The sequence below is a fragment of the Garra rufa genome, chromosome 7 (genome assembly GCF_049309525.1).
Source record: "Garra rufa chromosome 7, GarRuf1.0, whole genome shotgun sequence".
NCBI lineage: Eukaryota > Metazoa > Chordata > Actinopteri > Cypriniformes > Cyprinidae > Garra > Garra rufa.
Genome location: NC_133367.1, coordinates 42,907,497 through 42,932,199, shown reverse-complemented (window position 1 = coordinate 42,932,199; position 24,703 = coordinate 42,907,497). Strand labels below are relative to the sequence as shown.

General features: G+C 35.9%; 1 protein-coding gene across 1 annotated transcript in view; it reads right to left on the bottom strand.

Annotated features, from left to right (window-relative positions):
• The window catches only part of kcnh1b (potassium voltage-gated channel, subfamily H (eag-related), member 1b), a 93,404-nt gene that overhangs the window by 30,099 nt on the left and 38,602 nt on the right, over window positions 1-24,703 (bottom strand). Inside the window, exons 8-9 of the mRNA XM_073844315.1 lie at window positions 6,792-6,991; window positions 6,239-6,491 (exon numbers count right to left, since the gene is read on the bottom strand). Of these exons, the coding sequence (XP_073700416.1) occupies window positions 6,239-6,491; window positions 6,792-6,991 (453 nt within the window). The remainder of the gene's footprint in view (window positions 1-6,238; window positions 6,492-6,791; window positions 6,992-24,703) is intronic.

Genomic DNA, 24,703 nt, shown 5'->3' with positions numbered 1-24,703 from the left:
CTATTTTGATAGGCTTAACTCGCAGTTAAGTTTTATCACTATTTTACAAACGATGAATTTTTCTTTTTCTTGAACGAATATAATAGAAGGGTTAAACATGTTCCTAACCCTGAGTATTAACCTTTAAATCGTGTCTTGTGGAGGAGAGGTGTGCTATTACATAATTTTGGCTGCATATCAATGCACTAAAACACACAGTAGCAAGTTCTCTTATATATTTTATAATGGTAATCATGGTGATTCCAAGCAAGACAAGCTCATTACTGATTACAGCGATTCTTTCAGACTAAAGTTAACTCAGGCACAATCAGACTAGACATCAGCTTAATTGAAACTCCTGAAGCAGTATCTTAGTGACACATTCACCTGAAAGAAGTATACTAAGAGATAGTGAGAGCAGTTCAGCTATCTGAGAAAGTAGCCCTGACTCTAAAAGCTATGAAATAATACACTAAGCCAGCAGCGACAGTATGAGAAAGAAGGTAAAAATATTTTTTATATTGAAACACTCATTTCAAATGTTCACATACTGTCTTACATCATAGAATTTGGTATTCCAGAAAAATCACACATTACACTTGTTTCCTATTGCTTATAAATCATATGTGCATGACTGATTTTGTGAAAAGTTAATGCCAAACTTTAGTACTGATTATTGTAAATGAAAATCACATTTGAAAATTAAAGTCAGTATGTGTTATTTTACTGGAGAAATCTATAACTATATAATTAAATTTGTCAAGACTTTAACTTTAAGTTTTTAAAGTTTTAGAAATTGTAGAAATGTTATGGTTTTCAGTCCAAAAAAGGTTGAACCTTAAAGTAGTTTTAAAGCTTGAATGTTTTGAAGGCAATACAGTCTGTCAGATGGATGGTAGTATGTTATAGCATGTTGCTAGCATGTTTCTAACTTATTTAGAATGTTACTAGCATGTAGCTAGCATTATTAACAAGTTACATTATTAACCTGTCAATAGCATGTTGCTAGCATGTTGTTAGCATCATTACATGTTAAGCAAGGCACTAGCATGTTTCTAGCATGATTAATGTGTTGTTATCATGTTTCTAGCATGTTTCTAACGTGATTACCATGTTACTAGCATGTAGCTAGCATGATTAGAATGTCATTAGCATGATGTTAGCATTAGTAGCAAGTTACTAACATGTTTCTAGCAAGATTAGCATGTTGTTAACATGCTTCTAGCCTGATTAGCATGTCACTAACATGATTCTAGTTGCTAGGCTTAAATAGATAAATAGATTAGCAAGGCACTTCCATGTTTATAACATGCTTAGCATGTTGTTAGCATGTTTATAGCATGTTTGTAACATGATTAGCATGTCAGTAATGTGTTGCTAGCATGTTGATGCACTAACATGTTTCTAACATGATTAACATGTTATGTTTCTAGCATTTTCTAACATGATTAGCATGTTACTAGCATGTAGCTAGCATGATTAGCATGCCACTTACATGATTCTAGTTGCTAGGCTTAAATAGATAAATAGATTAGCAAGGCACTTCCATGTTTATAACATGCTTAGCATGTTGTTAGCATGTTTATAGCATGTTTGTAACATGATTAGCATGTCAATAATGTGTTGCTAGCATGTTGATGCACTAACATGTTTCTAACATGATTAACATGTTATGTTTCTAGCATTTTCTAACATGATTAGCATGTTACTAGGCTTGAATAGATAGATAGATAGATAAGCATGTTGTTAGCATGTTTCTAGCATGTTTGTAACATGATTAACATGTCAGTGTTAGCATGATTAGCAAGGCACTAGCATGTTTCTAACATGATTAGCCCGTTCCTATGATGTTTCTAACATTAGCCTGTTACTAGCATGTTGTTAGCATGATTAGAATGTTGCTGGCATGATGTTAACATTACTAGCATGTCTAATGTTGTTAACCTGTTTCTAGCCTAATTAGCATGTTTCTAGCATGGTTAGCATGTCGTTAACTTGTTTCTAACATGTTTCTTACATGATTCACCTGTTACTAGCATGTTGCTAGCATGGCTAGAATGTCGCTAGCATGATGTTAGCATCAGTAGCCTGTTGTTAGTATGATTAGCAAGTTACTAGCATGTTTCTAACATGATTAGCATGTGGTTAACATGCTTCTAGCCTGATTAGCATGTCACTAACATGATTCTAGTTGCTAAGCGTAAATAAATATATTAGCAAGGCACTGGCATGTTTCTAGCATGATTAGCATGTTCTTAGCATGTTTCATAGATTCTGAGATTTTGTGGATATTTGAACTGAATGATTTGCCTGACGTTAGGTTTTGTAAATGGTTCTTGAACATCTTTGTTCTTCGGTCAACATGGACAGAACACTGTGCTAAAATATCCTGCATTATTCACATACAATGTCACAGTCATGTAAACGTGTTCTATTATTATACGGATTTCATCTGAATCAGTTTAAGCAAAACCCATAACACCTGGATTTTTGCCCATTACCTTGATTTAGTTCTGCATGTTCACACTATGACCAGCCGTCTGACAGCCTGTTTAATGTGTGCATGTCTTGTGCACATGGAATAGAAAAAAAAAAAAATCTCATTAAAGCACTGTTTTCTGGCAGTGTCTAGTTTTTAGAATGAGCTTTTTGATAGCTTTCACCGTATCACTGTGCATGACTGAACTAACTGAATCTGCTGGAGCGGTGCTTGATTTACTCAGTGAACACAAGTCAATACTTTCATCATGTCCAACTCAAAACAAACACAAATGGAATTGTGTTGTTATGTCAATGGCTCGTCAGACTTCTATGTCAATGGCTCATGAGAGATCTCTGTTTTATTCGTATATAGGAGTTTTGTTGTACTAATTCATACTTTAAATCATTTTAACATGTTTCCAATGTGGGGTTGCTTTCTCTAAAGTGCGACGGACACATTTTACACTGATAATCAATTCCAATCTGGCCAGATCTGATCTTGATGCATGCATGTAAACAACAAGAACATTGAGATCAATATTGTTTACGTACAGTTGAGGTCAAAAGTTTACATACACCTTGCAGAATCTGCAAAATGTTAATTATTTTACCAAAATCGTAGGAGGGATCATACAAAATGCATGTTATTTTTTTATTTAGTATTTAGTTTAGTTAATGCCAAACTTTAGTAGTGATAATTGTAAAAGAAAATCATATTTTAAAATTAAAGTCAGTATGTATAATTTTACTTTAAGTTGGCTTGTTACTAGCATGATTAACGTTGTTAACACGTTTCTAACTTATTTAACATGTTTCTAACATGTAACTAACATGATTAGCAAGTTACTAGCATGTTGCTAGCATGTTTATAACTTATTTAACATGTTACTAACATGTAACTAGCATGATTAGCAAGTTAACGGCATGATAGCATGTTTCTAACTTATATAACATGTTACTAACATGTAACTAGCATGATTAGCAAGTTAACGGCATGTTGATAGCATGTTTATAACTTATTTAACATGTTACTAACATGTAACTAGCATGATTAGCAAGTTAACGGCATGTTCATAGCATGTTTATAACTTATTTAACATGTTACTAACATGTAACTAGCATGATTAGCAAGTTAACAGCATGATTGCATGTTTCTAACTTATATAACATGTTACTTACATGTAACTAGCATGATTAGCAAGTTAACGGCATGTTGATAGCATGTTTATAACTTATATAACATGTTACTAACATGTAACTAGCATGATTAGCAAGTTAACGGCATGTTGATAGCATGTTTATAACTTATTTAACATGTTACTAACATGTAACTAGCATGATTAGCAAGTTAACAGCATGACTGCATGTTTCTAACTTATATAACATGTTACTTACATGTAACTAGCATGATTAGCAAGTTAACGGCATGTTGATAGCATGTTTCTAACTTATTTAACATGTTACTAACATGTAACTAGCATGATTAGCAAGTTAATGCATGATAGTATGTTTCTAAGTTATTTAACATGTTACTAACATGTAACTAGCATGATTAGCAATTTAACGGCATGTTAATAGCATGTTTCTAACTTATTTAGCATGTTACTAACATGTAACTAGCATGATTAGCAAGTTAATAGCATGTTTTTAGCATGATTAGCATGTTGTTAGCATATTTGTCAACAGCGTGTTACTAGCATGTTTTTAACATCATTAATGTTGCTAGCATGTTTCTAGCATGATTAGCAAGGCACTAGCATGTTGTTAACATGTTTCTAGCAATTATCCGACATGATTAGAATGTCACTAGCATAATATTAGCATTAATAGCATGATTAGCAAGTTTCTAGCATGTTTCTAATATTATTAGCTTGTTACTAGCATGTTGTCAACATGATTGGAATGTTGCTAGCATGATGTTAGCATTAGTAGCATGATTAGCAAGTTACTAGCATGGTTAACGTTGTTGAACATGCTTCTAGCATTATTAGCATGTTGTTAGCCTGTTTCTAGCATGTGTCTAATATTATTAGCTTGTTACTAGCATGTTGCCAACATGATTAGAATGTTGCTAGCATGATGTTAGCATTACTAGCATGATTAGCTAGTTACTAGCATGGTTAACATTGTTGAACATGTTTCTATCATTATTAGCATGTTGTTAGCCTGTTTCTAGCAGGTTTCTAATATTATTAGCTTGTTACTAGCATGTTGCCAACATGATTAAAATGGTTCAAGCGTGATGTTAGCATTACTGGGATGATTAGCAAGTTACTAACATGATTATCATGTTGTTAACATGTTTCTAGCATGATTAGCATGTTGTTAGCATGTTTCTAGCATGTATGTTTCTATCATTATTAGCCTGTTACTAGCATGTTTCTAGCATGATTATATATATATTTATTAGTGGTGGGCCGTTATCGGCGTTAACGTGCTGCGTTAACGTGAGACTCTTATCGGGCGATAAGAAAAAAATATCGGCGTTAATCTATTTTCAAAGTTGGGTTGGGAGCTGGGTCTAAACTACGCAATATATGATGACTTTCACCTTGATATTTTAGCGCGGATGACGTATACCTAGTGGAATTGCACTGTAGGGGGCGAGAACGAGTCTTCAACTTCTGTGAAATTACCACATCAAATGAGACGTGCAAACATGGATGCAGCTATGAAGCCGCTTCAGGGCAGGTGCGTTGCTAGACCCTTTTTACTGGGGCACATGAGTTATGATTTACTTTGATAATCCCGAAATAAAGACATTAAACTATATGCAACAACTGAATTGACGCTTCTAAAAGCAACGCAGTTTAATGGAAGACTATGCACGCAGAAATCCATGCCTGTGCGCGTCTGTGTATTTAACGGCAACGCGCACGTCGTGCAGCCTTTTGCGCAGAAGTACTTGGTTACACACAAGTTTGTATAGGTAATTATGTGAATGCAATTGTCAAGCAGTTTGTGATGCATTTTGGAAACAGGAGATGAGCGCCTGGTCTAATGCGCCACCTGGCCCGTTCTTGAAGACTTACTTTTAGTCATTATTTGGGTAGCACAAATATTCTGAATGCCTTCAGCAGAATTCAAATTAGCCATTTTAATCTAGATTAATCTAGATAATCTAGATGAAAAAAATAATCTATGCCCACCCCTAATATATATATATATATATATATATATAAATATATAAATATTATATGATTATAACATGTTGTTAACATGTTTCTAGTTGCTAGGCTTGGATAGATAGATAGATAGATAGATAGATAGATAGATAGATAGATAGATAGATAGATAGATAGATAGATAGATAGATAGATAGATAGATAGATAGATAGATAGATAGATAGAAAAAATACAGCAACTGGAGTCAGATCAGTCTGAAGATCTGGGCTGAGTTTGTAGAGTTAAAGCTCTAGGAGGTACTTTGTCCAGCTCTACAAAATAATGGATCTGTGCTTGAAGCCTTGCAGAGCAAATGCAGCATAAAATAATCGTTCACTGGAATCGTTTGGTTGCCAAAATCTTTAAAAGGAACTGAAGCCAGAAACAGCATCATTAAAGAATCATTCCAAACCTATTATAGGTTTGAGGTCAGTGAGACAGCAGAATTTTAAAACGCTGTATTATCAAACGTTCTGAAGACGTTTTTGTATTTGGGGGGGAAATGTAAACTGACCAGAAGCACTCACAGACTCACTAAATATTTATAATAATTATTCATGTTTTCATGATGGGTTCAAGTAGTAGACCTCAGAGCACTGGTAGAAACACTCACCCAAAATAGCAACAACTTCATCGTCCTGGATGACCTCCAAAGAGCCTGACACCACAAAGCAGAGGCTGTCCACGCTTTCACCCGCGTGGTAGATGAGGTCGCCCGGAGCGCTGTGGATGGTCTGAAACTCCATGGCAAGCGCTCTCAAACACCCGTCGCTGGCCAGACGGAAAGCCGGATGCTCTTTGAACACCTTCCTGTTGAGATGAACGCAGATGTCCGCTCGCATGTCTTTGGGGCAAATTTGCAACACCTGCAAATCAAACATGCTTTGTGAAACATGATCTAAAACTAATTAGCATCATGCTAAAACAAAAGCTGTAGGTTCTCCAAGCCTTTTACTTAATTTATGAGATTCTGAGAAGCGGTTCAAGGCTTACGTAACACGCAAGTTAGACTGTGATTTTAAACATTAGAAGGACATTATTCACAAACGCTACGGATGTTATGGCAAAGGCAGAACAAATGACCTTTACAATGAGTGAAGAAAATAAGCTCCCTGGGTGAAGATCTTCAGTTTGCGAGAGTCTGAGTGCACTTCGTGCCAAATTACCTTATCGGTGTCAATTCCTCTGGACATGGACCACGTCGAGACGATATAGTCCATGACCCTCTCGCTGAGGCCCTTGGGAACCTGGTAGAGCTTCAGGAAGTCTCTGACGCTGTTTAACATGTCGTGGTAGCGGTTGGTGTTGGCGTACATTTGCTGGAAGATGGTGGTTACGTTACCAAAGATGGTGGCGTAAAGGAGAGCTAAAAGAAAGAAGAAAAAAAAAACACATTGAGTTTACATCTGAGACTCAAAACCCTTGAGCTAAAGAATTACAGTTTAAAAAAGACTTATTATGAAAAGTGAGAACTGCATTTTTGTGTATTTGAACCCTTTCTAACAATGACTGTATGATTTTGAGATCCATCTTTTCACACTGAGGACAACTGAGGGACTCAGTGTGAAACTATTACAGAAGGTTCAAACACTCTCAACTCTCAACACTGAAGCTCCAGAAGGAAAAACCATGTATTAAGAGCCGGGTGGTGAAAACCTCAAGAAGATCAGGGCAAATGTAACTTATTTTGTCTTCTGGAAAACACGTAACTCTTCTGTAGCCTCTAAAGGGCAGTACTAAACGAAAAAAGAATATGATATTTAGGCAAAATAAGAAAAATGCACCCATCTCCATTCTGTTCAAAAGTTTTCACCCCATGCATTTGTTTGTGATTCCTCTTATTTTAGCAAAATAATTAACACTTTGCAGATTCTGAAAGGGGGCCCTTTCAGAATTTGCAAAATATTAATAATTGTAATAATTGTACTCTGTAAACTTTTGACCTCAACTGTACATAAACATTATTTATTATGTTGAGTAGCACACTTTAATTAAAATTATAATCAAGTACTTTACATGTGCTTTAGTTTGTTGAATAACATAGCACATGTAAAATACTGAAGGCAATACAATCTGTCAGATGGATGGATGGATGGATAAATAGATTGATAGCATGTTTCTAACTTATTTAGCATGTTACTAGCATGTAGCTAGCATGATTAGCATGTTGCTAGCATGTTTCTAACATGATTAACATGTCAATGGCGTGTTGCTAGCATGTTGCTAGTATGTTGTTAGCATGATTAGCAAGTTAGTAGCATGTTAATAACATTATTAGCATGTCATTGGCCTTGTTTTAACCTGTTTCTAACATGATTAGTCTGTTACTAGGATGTTGCTAGCATGATTAGATTGTCACTAGCATGATGTTAGCATTAGTAACCTGTTGTTAACATGATTAGCAAGTTACTAGCATGTTTCTAGCATGATTAACATGTTGTTCGCATGTTTCTAGCATGTTTGTAAAATGATTAACATGTCAATATTGTGTTGCTAACATGTTAATAACATGTTTAGCAATATTACCATGTTGCTAGCATGTTTCTAACATGATAAGCAAGGCACTAACATGTACCTAGCATGATTAGAATGTTGTTAACATAATGTTAGCATTAATTGCATGCAGTTACTAGCATGATTAGCAATTTATAAGCATGATGCTAGCATGATTAGCATGACATTAGCCTGCTTCTACCATGTTTCTAACATGATTAGACTGTTACTAGCATGTTGCTAGCATGATTAGAATGTCGCTAGCAGTATAGTTAGTATTAGTAGCCTGATGTTGCCATGATTAGCATGTTAACATGCTTCTAGCATGATTAACAAGTTATTAGCAAGTTATTAGCATGATTAACATGTCATTAGCCTGTTTCTAACACGATAAGCCTGTGACTAGCGTGTTGCTAGCATGATGTTAGCATTCCCTGCTGAAAAAACAGCATATGCTGGTTAGGTATGTTTTGGTGCTGGGATGCTGGTTAATGCTGGTCATGTTGCTGGTCAAGGACCAGCATAAACCAGCAAAGGACCAGCATAAACCAGCAAAGGACCAGCATAAACCAGGAAAGGACTAGCATAAACCAGCAAATGACCAGCATTAACCAGCAAAGGACCAGCATAAACCAGCAAAGGACCAGCATAAACCAGCAAAGGACCAGCATTAACCAGCAAAGGACCAGCATAAACCAGCAAAGGACCAGCATTAACCAGCAAAGGACCAGCATTAACCAGCAAAGGACCAGCATAAACCAGCAAAGGACCAGCATAAACCAGCAAAGGACCAGCATTAACCAGCAAAGGACCAGCATTAACCAGCAAAGGACCAGCATAAACCAGCAAAGGACCAGCATTAACCAGCAAAGGACCAGCATTAACCAGCAAAGGACCAGCATAAACCAGGAAAGGACCAGCATAAACCAGCAAAGGACCAGCATTAACCAGCAAAGGACCAGCATAAATAAGGAAAGGACCAGCATAAACCAGCAAAGGACCAGCATTAACCAGCAAAGGACCAGCATTAACCACCAAAGGACCAGCATAAACCAGGAAAGGACCAGCATAAACCAGCAAAGGACCATCATTAACCAGCAAAGGACCAGCATTAACCAGCAAAGGACCAGCATAAACCAGCAAAGGACCAACATAAACCAGCAAAGGACCAGCATAAACCAGCAAAGGACCAGCATAAACCAGGAAAGGACCAGCATAAACCAGCAAAGGACCAGCATTAACCAGCAAAGGACCAGCATAAACCAGGAAAGGACCAGCATAAACCAGCAAAGGACCAGCTTTAACCAGCAAAGGACCAGCATTAACCAGCAAAGGACCAGCATAAACCAGCAAAGGACCAGCATTAACCAGCAAAGGACCAGCATTAACCAGCAAAGGACCAGCATAAACCAGCAAAGAACCAGCATTAACCAGCAAGGGACCAGCATTAACCAGCAAAGGACCAGCATAAACCAGCAAAGGACCAGCATTAACCAGCAAAGGACCAGCATTAACCAGCAAAGGACCAGCATAAACCAGGAAAGGACCAGCATAAACCAGCAAAGGACCAGCATTAACCAGCAAAGGACCAGCATAAACCAGGAAAGGACCAGCATAAACCAGCAAAGGACCAGCATTAACCAGCAAAGGACCAGCATTAACCACCAAAGGACCAGCATAAACCAGGAAAGGACCAGCATAAACCAGCAAAGGACCAGCATTAACCAGCAAAGGACCAGCATTAACCAGCAAAGGACCAGCATAAACCAGCAAAGGACCAGCATTAACCAGCAAAGGACCAGCATAAACCAGCAAAGGACCAGCTTAAACCAGCTAAGGACCAGCATTAACCAGCAAAGGACCAGCATAAACCAGCAAAGGACCAGCATTAACCAGCAAAGGACCAGCATAAACCACCAAAGGACCAGCATAAATCAGCAAAGGACCAGCATAAACCAGCAAAGGACCAGCTTAAACCATCTAAGGACCAGCATTAACCAGCAAAGGACCAGCATAAACCAGCAAAGGACCATCTTAAACCAGCAAAGGACCAGCATAAACCAGCTAAGGACCAGCTTAAACCAGCTAAGGACCAGCATTAACCAGCAAAGGACCAGCTTAAACCAGCTAAGGATCAGCATTAACCAGCAAAGGACCAGCATTAACCAGCAAAAGACCATCTTAAACCAGCAAAGGACCAGCATAAACCAGCAAAGGACCAGCATAAACCAGCAAAGGACCAGCTTAAACCAGCTAAGGACCAGCATTAACCAGCAAAGGACCAGCATTAACCAGCAAAAGACCATCTTAAACCAGCAAAGGACCAGCATAAACCAGCAAAGGACCAGCATAAACCAGCAAAGGACCAGCATAAACCAGCAAAGGACCAGCTTAAACCAGCTAAGGACCAGCATTAACCAGCAAAGGACCATCATTAACCAGCAAAAGACCATCTTAAACCAGCAAAGGACCAGCATAAACCAGCAAAGGACCAGCATAAACCAGCAAAGGACCAGCATAAACCAGCAAAGGACCAGCTTAAACCAGCAAAGGACCAGCTTAAACCAGCTAAGGACCAGCATAAACCAGCAAAGGACCAGCTTAAACCAGCAAAGGACCAGCATAAACCAGCAAAGGACCAGCATAAACCAGCAAAGGACCAGCATAAACCAGCAAAGGACCAGCTTAAACCAGCAAAGGACCAGCATTAACCAGCAAAGGACCAGCATAAACCAGCAAAGGACCAGCTTAAACCAGCTAAGGACCAGCATTAACCAGCAAAGGACCAGCATAAACCAGCAAAGGACCAGCTTAAACCAGCTAAGGACCAGCATTAACCAGCAAAGGACCAGCATTAACCAGCAAAGGACCATCTTAAACCAGCAAAGGACCAGCATAAACCAGCATCCCAGCACCAAAACATACCTAACCAGCATATGCTGTTTTTTTCAGCAGGTTGAGTAGCCTGTTGTTAGCATGATTAGCAGATTACTAGCAAGTGCTTTAGTGTGTTGAATAACAGCAGAAGTAAAATGCTTGATTTCAATTTTAACTATAGAGTTAAAGTTATTAGTGCGAATTCCAACAGAAATAACATTAAAGTATATATTTTATTTGACTATAAATGCTGGTCAGTACATTCAGCAGCACACTTTAACCATGTTTCAAAGACAACAGACATAAATATGAATAATTTATAATGACGTACTGAAGTGCTATAAAACGTGGGTAAAAAAAGTTCAACTAATTGCATTTAATTGAATACATTTAACCTTCAACCTATAAAATAATGTATATAAAAACTATTACAAAATATAGTGAACTGTAAATGAAAAAAAGCAATACTGCATTCTCTATCTGAGAATGTCTCTTAATGGAGAACTCAAATCAGATGTTTAGACTGTAATATTGTCTCTGTAGGCTGTAGGGATATCCTACACGTCCTGGTCAAGGACAGACAGTAGGGTTGTAATCTCAGAAACCAGACACTTGCTTGCTCTGCAACCAGCTAAACCTCTGACCTTAAGGATCTCAGCTGCTACGCCCCAAAGCTGCTGATGTCTCTTTCAGGTCCATTAGTATGTCACATAGGCCACAGTATTGATCTCAGTCCTGAAGCTGCTCTAAAGTGTTTTCCCAGGTGAAGCTGAAACGCTCAACCTCAGCATGTCAATCTGCACCCGAGTACAATTTCTCCAGTGGTGCAAGAAAAGCCCTACATTAAAAAGGTTTTAAAATAAAATAGAGTGGATCAGCCAGGTATATGCAGCATTGTGTCACAATAACACTGTTATTCAGTTGTTTTTACTGGTTACTTTTGCCTGCAATCTCACAAACACTACAGGCTTAATGGCCATGACATGCCGTTCTTAAATATCGTCACCGCAGCCAAACGCAATTTTTGAGTCCCCTCGCCTCGCTCCATCAGCAATACGACTAAATTACAGCCCTGCTTTATTGGATCAGTTACATTTCAGGCAATTGGCTCTCCAGTCAGCGCTTTTTTTCACCGGCCCGTCACCCTCTGTCGCCTCCTGAGGCCTCCCTGCTCACCAGAGGTTATATTAATCAATCCCAGCTCCGCATGTGCAGAATGTTAAAGATGATGATACGCGTCTGGTGACGTGAAATACCCCGTGAGGTTTAGGACAGTGGAGTTAAGGCAGAGATGTTACAACATCATTTACACAGAGAAATAAGTATTTGCACTAATGTTATTATAATATATTTTGTATGCAGCCAATTGCTGCAATTGAAAATTGAACAATGTATATATTTGACCCTATATAGACCCTACCAAAAACACTCCTCCAGAGCCATCACTGGTTTGTAAACTTCAGACTTATTAGCTGTATCATGTATATAATAAATCATTTCTACTGACAACTGAGGTACTCATATGCAACTATTACAGAAGGTTAACACTCACTGATGCTCCAGACGAAAAAACTATGCATTAAGAGCCATTGGTGAAAACACTTGAACAGAATGGAGATGTGTACTTTTTTTAAAAGTTTGCCTAAATATAATTTTATTTCATTTAGTACTGTCCTTTAGAAGCTACAGACGATACATCATGTTTCCCAGAAGATAAAATAAGTTAAATTTACTCTGATCTTCAAATTTAGTTTTCACCCCCTGGGTTTTAATGCATTGAGTTTCCTTCTGGAGCATCAGTGAGCGTTTGAACCTTCTGTAATAGCTGCATATGAGTCCCTCAGTTGTCCTCAGTGCATGAAAAGATGCATCTCAAAATCATACAGTCATCGTTGGAAAGGGTTGAAATACACAAAAATCCTGGAAAACTGAATCATTTGTGGGAACTTAAGGATTTTTCAGACAAACAAGGGACTCATGAACAACTAAACAATCACTAAATCACTAAACAAACAAACAAACAAATAGCTGTGGATCATTCAGGTAACATTTTTATAAATTCAACTATTACTTTCTCTTGTGACTATATGTAAACATATTTTATATGAAATATCTTATTCAGGTCAGTACTAAATTTAAAATAACATGCATTTTGTATGATCCCTCCTATTTTGGTCAAATAATTAACATTTTGCTGAAAAAAAGGAAAACTTTAGACCTCAACTGTATATACCAAGTAAATCTGTCCACACTGAATGTGGAAATGTTACATGATCTGACACAATCACAGCTGATTTATGCTTGATATACATTTATATTAGGGATGCACCGATCCGAATCAGCCGATCATGCTTGCGCGTTTTGTCAGTAAAGCCGGTTCTGTAATCAGCGGTAAATGCCATCAGGTGCGTGATTTCACGTTGAGCCGTATATACTACACACAGCCGTTGTTTACCGACGAGCTGCGCAAATCAATGTTCATTATCAGTGTGAATGTGCGCAGCTCGTCAGTGAACAACGGCTGTTTACTGACAAAACGTGCAAGTGATCGGCCGATACGGATCGGTGCATCCCTAATTTATATACATAGTATTTTGGACCAAAGAGGTTTCATGCTTGGGTCCTACACTTTCCATTCCACTGACTTCATAAGCCAATGCAGGAGACAGGAAACACAAGCTTATTTAAAATTCACTGCATTCCAAAGTTCAAGTTAAAAATGTGTGGCCAGAAGATTGGAGTGGCCTCTTAGCTGAATTAAAAGAATGCAGGATAGGAGTACATTAAGAATATTACAAATATTTACATTTTAGAAGTATTTTATCCAAAGTGGTTTGAGTCTTACTTCTATGACTCAGTACCTAGAGAGGTGCGGTATCCAAGTCGCAACATCTAGCTACTGGAGTACCTCAGGACTCAGTTCTTGGACCACTTCTCTTCTTTGTCTACATGGCATCACTAGGCTCTGTCATATAGAAGCATGGCTTTTCATATCCCTGCTATGCTGATGACACTCAACTCTACCTCTCATTCCATCCTGATGATCCAACGATAGCTGCTCGCATCTCAGCTTCTAATAGACATTTCTTGCTGGATGAAGGACCATCATCTTCAACTCAACCTTGCCAAGACAGAACTGCTTGTGATTCCAACAAACCCATCGTTTCATCAACAATTTCACCATCCAGTTAGGCACATCAACCATAACTCCTTCAAAAACAGCCAGCAACCTTGGAGAAAAATGATCAGCTGACTTTCTCAGACCACATTACTAAAGCTGCCCGGTCCTGCAGATTTACTTTATTCAACATCAAGAAGATCAGGCCTTTTCTTTCGAAACACGCTTCACAACTCCTTGTTCAAGCTCTTGTTCAGTCCAGGCTGTACTATTGCAGTGCTCTTTTGGCGGGTCTATCAAACCTTTACAATTAATCCAGAATGCGGCTGCAGGAGTAATTTTGAATGAGCCGAAAAGAACGCACGTCACACCTCTCTTCATCAATTACTGGCTACCAGTAGCTGCTCGCATAAAATTCAAGGCATTAATGTTTGTCTACAAAACCACCTCTGGCTCTGCACCCCTTTACCTAAATTCATTACTTCAGACTTATGTGCCTCTAGAAGCTTGAGTTCTGCAAATAAACAGTGCATTATTGGCCATCCCAAAGAGGAACAGAATCACTTTCAGGGACTTTCACATTAAAAGTACCCTCCTGGTGGAATGATCTCAATCCGAACAGCTGAGTCCATAGCTATCTTCAAGAATCGGCTAAAAACACATCTCTCCTTTTACACTGGAGTCACACCTGACAGCAAATAACCTCATCAGTGGTTATTTCTAGAACTGTTCTGTATGTGAGTGTCACAGTTTGAAAGAATGGCTCTCTGTGTGGACACTCATCACTCATTGTGTAGACCGCTGAGAGGAAGGCCTGTCACTGGGACAAAAGCAAGTGTTCATCACAGCCAGAGACTGTAAACTGCATGAGTCTAAATGTGAACACACTAATACACCTGTGATGACAGCCTGCGTTCATGACACAGGACCCTGAGCTAAACATCATGATTAGTAAAAGCCGGAATAAATGTACACTCTTAAAAATAAAGCTGCTTTAAAAGGTTCTTCAAGTGATGCCATAGAAGAACCATTTTTGGTTCCACAAAGCACCATTCAGTCAAAGGTTCTTTAGAGAACCATCTCTTTCTTACCTTTTTATAGAAGAACCTTCTTTTGCCGTAACGAAACAGAAAGGTTCTTCAGATGTTAAAGGTCCTTTATGGAACCATTTAGACAAAAAAGTTTCTTCTATGGCATCGTGAAGCACCTTTATTTTTAAGAGTGTAGTTGAAATCCTTGATGGACAGTAATTAAGTATTTTTTTTAAATTGATACTGTACTTAAATATTGTGCATTTTATTTTTGGAAATCTTACTTCACTACATTCCAAAGCGATCATGCTTTTACTACAATGCATTGCATAAAAACATATTGCAAAGCAGACTGATCTAACTGAAGATGTTCTTGAATCATCAACTCAAGTCAAAATGAGAAATTCAGATTAGATTGCATTAGATCAAGTCAGATTGGTGAACTTTCTTATAGATGACATTTTGAAGAGTATTTGTGAAATTTATGGAAGTCCAAAACCACACTAAACCACACTGACATTCATTATTTGGATTATATATTTTTTTCTGAACAGATAAGTTTCTCAGGCTCGTTTATCTGGAAAACACAGAATTTCTACATGAGGACCGTTTTACCACATGCTGTATTTTTCTTCCCCATGTGGAAGTAAAAATCAGTCATGAGGTAAAACCACAGCTGGCTAGAAAATAAAAATGAAAGTTAAATCTGTCATCTGTCTGACAGAAAAAAGGGAATGGATTTTTTTTTTTTTTTTCTGGCTGAACAGAGATAAATTCAAAGGTCCACTTCCTATACATTTTAATAAAACATCTGTTGCAATTATACTGCATTTACTGTACCAATACAGCAGAAACATGCCAGGTTGGTGGTTTTCATAGAAATGTGGAACCTTTCCAAAAAAAAAAAAAAAAAAAATGCTTTATATGTCAATTAAAGGCATAGCACATTTCCAGCCCTACACATTCTTTTCTACAGTCTTCACCACAACTATTTAGCATGTCACAATAGAGTGTCTGTATTTGTTAGTTAGTTATTAAATATTTGACAAGTTATTTGTTAAATATAAGAACAAATGTGACATTTTAAGAAGAATTCTAAGTTATTTTAATTTGATTTAAACTGTTTTTTTTTTTTCTAGTGGACCTTTTGAATCACTTTGCAAATCACACAGAATGAATCATTCATGAATTTTATACAGCAGGCTTAAACAGCTCACTATTTTACAGCAGACTGACAGTGACAAATATGATTTTCATTTACAATAATCAATGCTAAATTTTGGAATTAATAATGTATTTTCAGCTTCATGTGATCTCATATGAATGGAAGTTCATTTCTGCCTCTATATAAAAGAAAAAAAAAAAAAAGGTAAATGTGACTTTTTATAGAATTGCGAGTTTATATCTACCAATTGTGACTTTCTTTTTGTCAGAATTGCGAGTTTATAACTCACAATTCTGATTTTATAACACACAATTGTGAGTTAAGTCAGAATTGTAAGATATAAACGCAATTCTGACAAAAAAAAGTCACAACTGGCAGAAATAAATTCGCAAACTCGTCTTTTTCCACCTCAAAATTGGATTCTATAGCTCACAATTGCAAGTTTTTTTATCAGGGAAAAAAAGCCAGAATTGTGGCTTTATATCTAGCAATTCTTACTTCATAACTCGCAATTAAACGTTTATATCTCACAATTCAGAGAAGTTTATATTATGCAATTCTGAGAATAGAAAAAAATTAGATTGTAAGATAAAAAGGCACAATTACAATTTTTTTTTTTTTTTTTTTTTTTTTCAGTGGCAGAAATGGCCTTCTATACATATGGGATCTCTGGGTCAGACATGAACAATACAGTGAACTCTATACTGGAGTCTCAGCTACAATCAGATCAGTCCAAGTCGACAATCATTCCGTTTGATTTGGGATACTGATGCAACAGTTCCATTGAAAATATTCAGTAAATCTCTTCACCATAAAATAACAAGAAAAGGTATGATTTTATGAATTCTAGTTCATTTGAAAAGCATGATATTATGCTTTGGAATGTAGTGAAGAAAAAGCTTCCAAAAATAAAAATATTCAGATACAGTGCAAATACTTGTAACATAGTGTACAGTAACAAACTACTACAAAACAGAAAATTCACTTGTAAAAGTCAACTACTGCAAAACGCCATGGTCACCATGGTAAGTTTTACTACAGTAAATCCATAGTAAATGTGTAAATGTGGTTAGTGCATTATAACTGGATCATGGCAATGGCAATGTTTCTGCTGCTTTACATCAATGTTTTTGAGAATGTCAGCACTGTTTCATCAGGCTTAAAATTACTTTAAAACACAGAGACAATCATTTTTTTTTATAACAGAATGTAGCAGCAAATTCAAACTCTGTTTAATATTGCTTGTGTGATTGAGATCTGAGCTGGTCCTACATTGCCTATTAGGTCAAGCGGAAGAATTTTGCATGCAGTGCGGTTTAACACATAGCGCTGAATTGTTGTTTTGAACCCTTTGCTGTTTGACATTTCTCATTTAAAATAGAAATGGCAATGCATAATCACTGCAACCCCTAACAAAGTGTAGTTGCACAGCACAAACATTTTTCAAGTTAATGTCTCTTTTCTCCAACCCAGGCTTATTGAAAATACATGCTTGTGGTGATGTTTCTGCATCACTGATATTTTGTACCTTACTGTACATTTCACAACAGTTTCGAAGTTAACTATCCAGGGAGTGGCAATCAAATGCGTGTTCAATTCAAAACCATGTTTAGTGATAGTTGTTCATGAGTACCTTGTTTGTCCTGAACAGTTAAACTGCCTGCTGTTCTTTAGAAAAGTCCTTCAGGTCGCACAAATTCTTTGGTTTTTCAGCATTTTTGTGTATTTGAACCCTTTCCAACAATGACTGTATAATTTTGAGATCCATCTTTTCACACTGAGGACAACTGAGGGACTTGTCCATAACTATTACAGAAGGTTCAAACACTCACTGATGCTTCAGAAGGAAAAAACATGAATTAAGAGCCGGGGGTGAAAACTTTAGCGCATTTTGTCGTCTGAGAAACATGTAAGTATCTTCTGTAGCAGCAGAGCACTGGATCCAGAACAAAAATGAAACTGTCACGAATCTTTTGCAATGCGTCTGATTATGCACCGGCTACAACGATCCATCATGCCACAATAAAAAGCACCAAAATAGTATTTATTGCTTGAATTTCCTAATGAAATTGAGAATTTGAAATTTAAGACTTTGTTTCATTTATTGGGTGGGAGGCACACTATGTACTGTTCATTCAACAACTGAAAACAGCATAGACCAAAAGATCGACTGGGATTTACGAATCGATATTGGTCATAAAAATGAGAATATATTAAAATAGCCATCACTGCAGGGGGGTGGGGTTGAACATGAAAAGTAATGCAGTCTCATCTGTTCTCTTCAAAATAAATGCATAAGCCTATATCTTCCTGTGGGTTCATAATTAAAAATGAAAATGTGAACAAAAATAAGTGCAATTAAATGTGTTGTTATAATTAAAATATGTACGGGTAATAATGGATTATGACAGAAAATGACATCAAAATGACGAACAATGTTAAAGTCTAACACAACCTCTGGTTTGAAAATTCTGTAATAGTTGCACATGAGTCCCTCAGTTGTCCTCAGCGTGAAAAGATTGATCTCAAAATCATACAGTCATTGTTGGAAAGGGTTCAAATACACAAAAATGCTGGAAATCCAAAGAATTTGTGAGACCTGAAGGATTTTTTTCTGAAGAACAGCTAGGAACTCATGAACAACTATCACCAAACAAACAAACAAAAAAAAAAACACAGCTGTGGATCATTCAGGTAACAATGTAGTATTACGAATCAAGGGGATGTAAACTTTTGAACAGGGTCATTTTTATCAATTCAACTATTATTTTCTCAGATTTTATGTGCAATATCTTATTCAGGTTTGTACATGCATTTTGTATGATCCCTCTTATTTCGGTGAAATAATTAATATTTAGCAGATTCTGTAAACTTTTGATCTCAAATGTATGTAATGTAGTACAAGTAATTTGCCCAACACTGGTCAGAACATAGTATTGTGCAATGAACCAGGCAAAAAATAAGCTTTCCAAATATAATGCAGCATTTAACAACAACATCTAAAATGGGCGACATATGAAAACTGGGTATCATTCGACACGGTATGCTGCACCGAATCTAAAGACATAAGTCTGGTGATTTTTGGTCAACATAAGACAGACATTTTTGCCTCATGACTATTATTTCTCTCTCTATGGATCATGTCAGCTTAGGTTCTACTTAAACATCCAGGGCAGGTCCCAATTCACAACAAAGTCACATCATGATGACGGCCCTGTCATCACAGTGCAGTAATGCGTTAACAGCCACAACAGAGATGAGGCGCTCTCTCATGCAAAACAAGCTGTTGACAAGCTGTACCAGACTCTGTAGTTAACAATATTAACCATGGTCAGAAAAGTTTGTTCCTCATTTGGTTACATCCCAGATAGCACACGTACGTCTGCAAGATGTCTGTTAAAGATCTCTTGATCTGGAAAGCATCTGCTGTGTATCACTGTAAAAACTATTTGTTGAGTCAACTTAAAATAATTTGTTACCTGGCTGCCTTAAAATTTTAAGTTTAGCCAACTAAAGTTGTACTTAGTGACAACTTAAATATTTGAGTTCATTCAACTTAAAATTGTAAGGCAGCAGGATAACAAATTATTTTAAATTTTACTCAACAAATTGTGTTTTTTTTATAGTGTACAAATGTCTGGCAGACATCTGTAAGATGTCAGTTTTACATGCATTCTGAATCACAAACATCTGAAAGACGTTTATTTGACATCTGATAGGAAATGTCCAATAGACATATTGCAGATGAGCAAACTACGTCTTGTAGATGTCAATGCAGACGTCAAATAGATGTCTCAGAGATGTATGTGTGCTATCAGGGTTGTTCCTGAAAGTCACCAAAAAAAAATAAAAAAAAAAAAAAAAATAAAATAAAAAACATCAGTAAACTGCATATTTTTCTTGTTCTAAAGATATTTGAGTGCATATTTATACAAACCAAACACCATTAATGTCACCCCACCCACTCTCAAAGGGGCATTGTTAATGAAATAATCATCACTTTAATGGTTTCTGTGTTCTCACTGAAGTGTAACATGCTTCTAATGAGCCTCCAGGGTGAGAAACAACAAAGAAAAGCATGTAACAAACGAGAAGAGAGGCTGTCAGGACCCTATGAGAGCTTATTCTCTTTCTTTCTCATAAATGAAACTACAATCGCCAAAACACAAAAAAATCAAAGCCATATAATAGGAAAAAAAATAATTTATTTAAAATGTAAAAATCGACTTTAAAAGTGCATGTTTTCTTAAAAATACACTCTTTGTTTACAAGTTTTTTAACAAGGGCTTTTAAAAAATGGTTCAAAAATGTCAAATGGAAAACTAATTAACACAGTGACATATTGTCCTATATCTTGAATGTGAGAGTACACATCATAATTAGTTTAATTATTTTAAGGCGAGACACTGCAGATGAATAGGGTTAAAAAAAATCTAAAAGTTATCACCTTACTTACTCAGTTGATTGATTACATTGATAATTGCAAACAATTTTTCCATTACAAGTTTTCTACAATGTTAGGATTTAATATGCAAATGAGGCATTATTTAATTATGTGCTAATTTGCATACATTTCTATAACAATCTAAACACTGGATGAAGTCATTTTCAACAATTCTTGTTTCTTTTTTTGACATATTAGAGTCAAATGTTTTTACTTTTTATCTAAATTTGTCACTTCATAATTCAGAAAATACTACGAACAGGCAGAAAACGATATACAGTATATATATGATGTATATAATCAAGCAAATTATATATGAACAAATCCCTCTGTAAAAACCTTCAGGATATAGACAGGATTAAAATGTAAAGTTTGGTGTGTGTAAGTGCTACTGAAGTGGAGATTTATGACTCAGTGTAGAAGAAAAAAACTCATTTTGAGAAAACAGCCTTATAAAATATGGATTGTAACTGAAATCTATTGACACAAATAGATAAAGTGCTATAAAAGAAACACTTAACAGTGTCTTTTGGATGTTTTCTTTCCACTAGCCTGAAAAAACACTTTATGAAACACCAAAAAGCCCAAAATCTCAAACTTGACAGGTGCATGAAAAGCAGTGTTTTTTGCCCTAATAAATGTAATTCTTACTGAACTTGACATAGTTTTAGTTTTGAGACAAATTCTTGCAGTGGCCCTAATTTTGCTGCTCCTATTTACTGTAAAGCCAGCATCTCCCATCATTCACACACAGCAGCCCAGAAATAACACTGATCACTGCTATTTATTTTATTGTTTATCTATTTGCATTTCATTCTATAATCTAGAGAGAGAGAGTTTAGCATAAAGAAAATGAATCCTAAATGAATTTCCCCTTTCAAAGTCTCATTGTTGTAATGCGAAAGGCTTCATATCATCTTGTCTCTGTGCGTGTGTGTGGCTAAAGCGCTGTCACACTGACTGAATGTGTGCCTGCTGTGTTTCCTGTGCATCAGCAGGATCACACTCTGATCTTCTGTCTTTCTGTCAGTCTCCCCCCACTTTTATGACACTTTGCATCACCGTCACCCCCCGGCGGCCAGCAGCATCACTCATGCCTTGAACGGGGCAAACCCACAGAACTGTGGCTGTAAGCATTAGCACAGACTCCTACACACACACTGAGATTAAAGCAGATTTGCAAGGTAAGCTTGTCCCAGACAATAATTTGGGAAGGCAAACGCAGTTTTTCTTGCAAGTTTTATGCAAGTAAAATCCAGATACAAATATGCACCCACTTTTGTACCTCGATGTGTAATATGGGTCAAAGATGTTAAGATGTCCACGTCAAAAGAAATTTACACTAGTGATTTTATGTTCATAGAAAGCACAGGGAATGAAAGTAAAGTGTCTTCTTTTTAAGATTTCAAATATGTTTTGGAGAATAAAATGTCAAATTTGGTTGAAATAATGTTACATTGTCATTTAGTGTAACAATATTTATGTAAAAATTCAAACAACATGCTTATTCTGGTTTGTGCTTGTTAATATACAAAAGAATAAGGGAGCATATTAAATTTGACTGTGTTTTAAATGAGTGAAAAATAGTTTTTACTGACAAATGAGGAAAACCAAGGATAGCGGCACATTTTAGAAATGTAGAATTACAACTAATTAGTATTTGGGGTACACTGCATGTTTATGTCATTAAAAATGACATATGCACCATTTTTTTTTTTTTTTTACAAAAGTTAAGACTGAATGTACATGAAAATGTCAAATGGTGTAACCGCCAAAGAACGAGAAATATTAAATATTGTATTCTCCTAGATGACATGTAAGCTTACTTATTAAAATAAACACTTCATTTTAAAATATCACCGAAAAACAGAGTTTTTAAAATAGAGTTATCGCTAAATGTAAATTTGAATGCGTTTTTTTTTTTTTTTTTTTTCAATATTTGGCGGGACATATGCTGAAAACACCTCTGTTTTCTAAATAATCTTTGACAAATTATGTAAAAAATGTTTAAAAACCATATTATTATACTAAACTAGATTATTACATAAAAAAAAGAAATATTACACATAAAAAGAAAAATGCAATTAAATCAAACAGAAAACATTTTAATTTTTTTTTTTTTTTTAGAACAACAACAACAATTTAAAGCAGTATTAGACTTATTGTTTTTATGCTTAAACCCCTTTTTGTCTTTGACCCATATACACGAACGCCAAAATAATTTCAGCACGTGTAAAAAACAAAAATAATATTTTTTTTTTCATTAATGCATTAATACATTGATGACTAGCTTTAGGAAATGTTTAGGCTGTGGACCATCATGCTTGAACTTTTTTCAAAAAAATTGTACATTTCCATATAAATCACACTCTATGAATTCAGTCGAAATCGGGTCTCCTAAAATAATTATGTTAATCTCCATCATCTCCATAGTAGTAGACGCAGCTGCACATTTCATGCGGACTACATAATCAGAGAATATTGTTTTCTATTTGAATTGGTTCAATTAAAGGTGGACATTTCACTTTCTATAGATATAGTTTTCATGTCTGTAAGGCAAGTACACAGAGTTTTAAAGTTTAGGGCTCAAGTTCACAGAGACTGAGACGGCAGAAAGTGCATCCTTTTTGCTTTCATTATTTTACAAAAGCGCAAATGTTTTGTTGTTATTCTGTTTGCACACAAATAAATGTAGAGTCTTTACAGATTGGAAAGATGTATTACTTTTAGTAAAATAAGTTGACATGTCACTCCAAAGTTACTTATAGTGAGTATTCTGTTTAATATAAAGTGCAGATATTAAAGGGGTCATATGATTTCATGTTTTCCTTTGTCTTTGGAGTGTTACAAGCTGTTTGTGTATATATAAGATCTGTAAAGTTGTAAAGATTACAGTCTCAAACCCAAAGATATATTTGGTTACACTTTATAATAACGTTCAGTTGTAAGTCATTTATAAGTGGTTAGTTAATGATAAAATAATGATTTGCAAAACATTCATAAGTGTTTAATAAGTGATATGCTAACAATGTGTGTTTTGCTAATTCCTTTACAAGTTATTTACAAGTAATTAGTTAATGATGAACTAATCATTTACAAAACATCACTATGCATTCATAAGTGATTAATAAGTGATATGTTAGTATTTTTGTAAATTGTTTTAAATCATTTACAAGTGATTAGATAATGATGAACTAATAATTTACAAAACATGATTATACGTTTACAAAAGATTATTAATTAATATGCTAACTATTTACAAATCTGTCGTAATTTATCTTTAAAAAATAGCATATCATGAAATAATCAAACAGATCCTTAGTAAGTGGTTAATACGTTACTAGTTAATATATTATTTGTCACTTAAAAATAATTAAAATATCAATCATTTAAATGTTTATGCTTCACTGAAGATCGCATCATGAATAAATAATTTACAAATCTTTCTGCATCCCCTAATCTAAAGTGAAAACAATTCATCAGTTGTAAATGTTTTACTCATTTTTCAAAGGTCTTTCACCCAGTGTTTATACCCACCTGACACCCACACAGCCTGTAAACAGCAGGTTTGTAAAACATTTACAAGTGATGAGTAGTTTACAGTTTAGATTGGGGGATGGAGAAAGATTTGTAAATGATTTATTCATTATTTATTCATCAACAGCTTTTGAATACTTTGTAGTGTGTACTGCAATGTAAGGGCTGACTGGTGAGGGTAAAGATGTCTTCTTTGGCAAACATGAGCTGTGCCCCAAATGACGCACTATACACTCTGCACTTATTCACTATGTACTTATGCACTAATGCACTTTGCACCATGCAGTGTATGAATTATATAAGGTTATTTTGTATTTTTTGAGGCCCTAAACAAACTTTCACAAGAACCTCAATTTTTTCATATCAACTTAAAATTTGGAATAACTTATTTAGATGTAAGACTTCAAATTGAT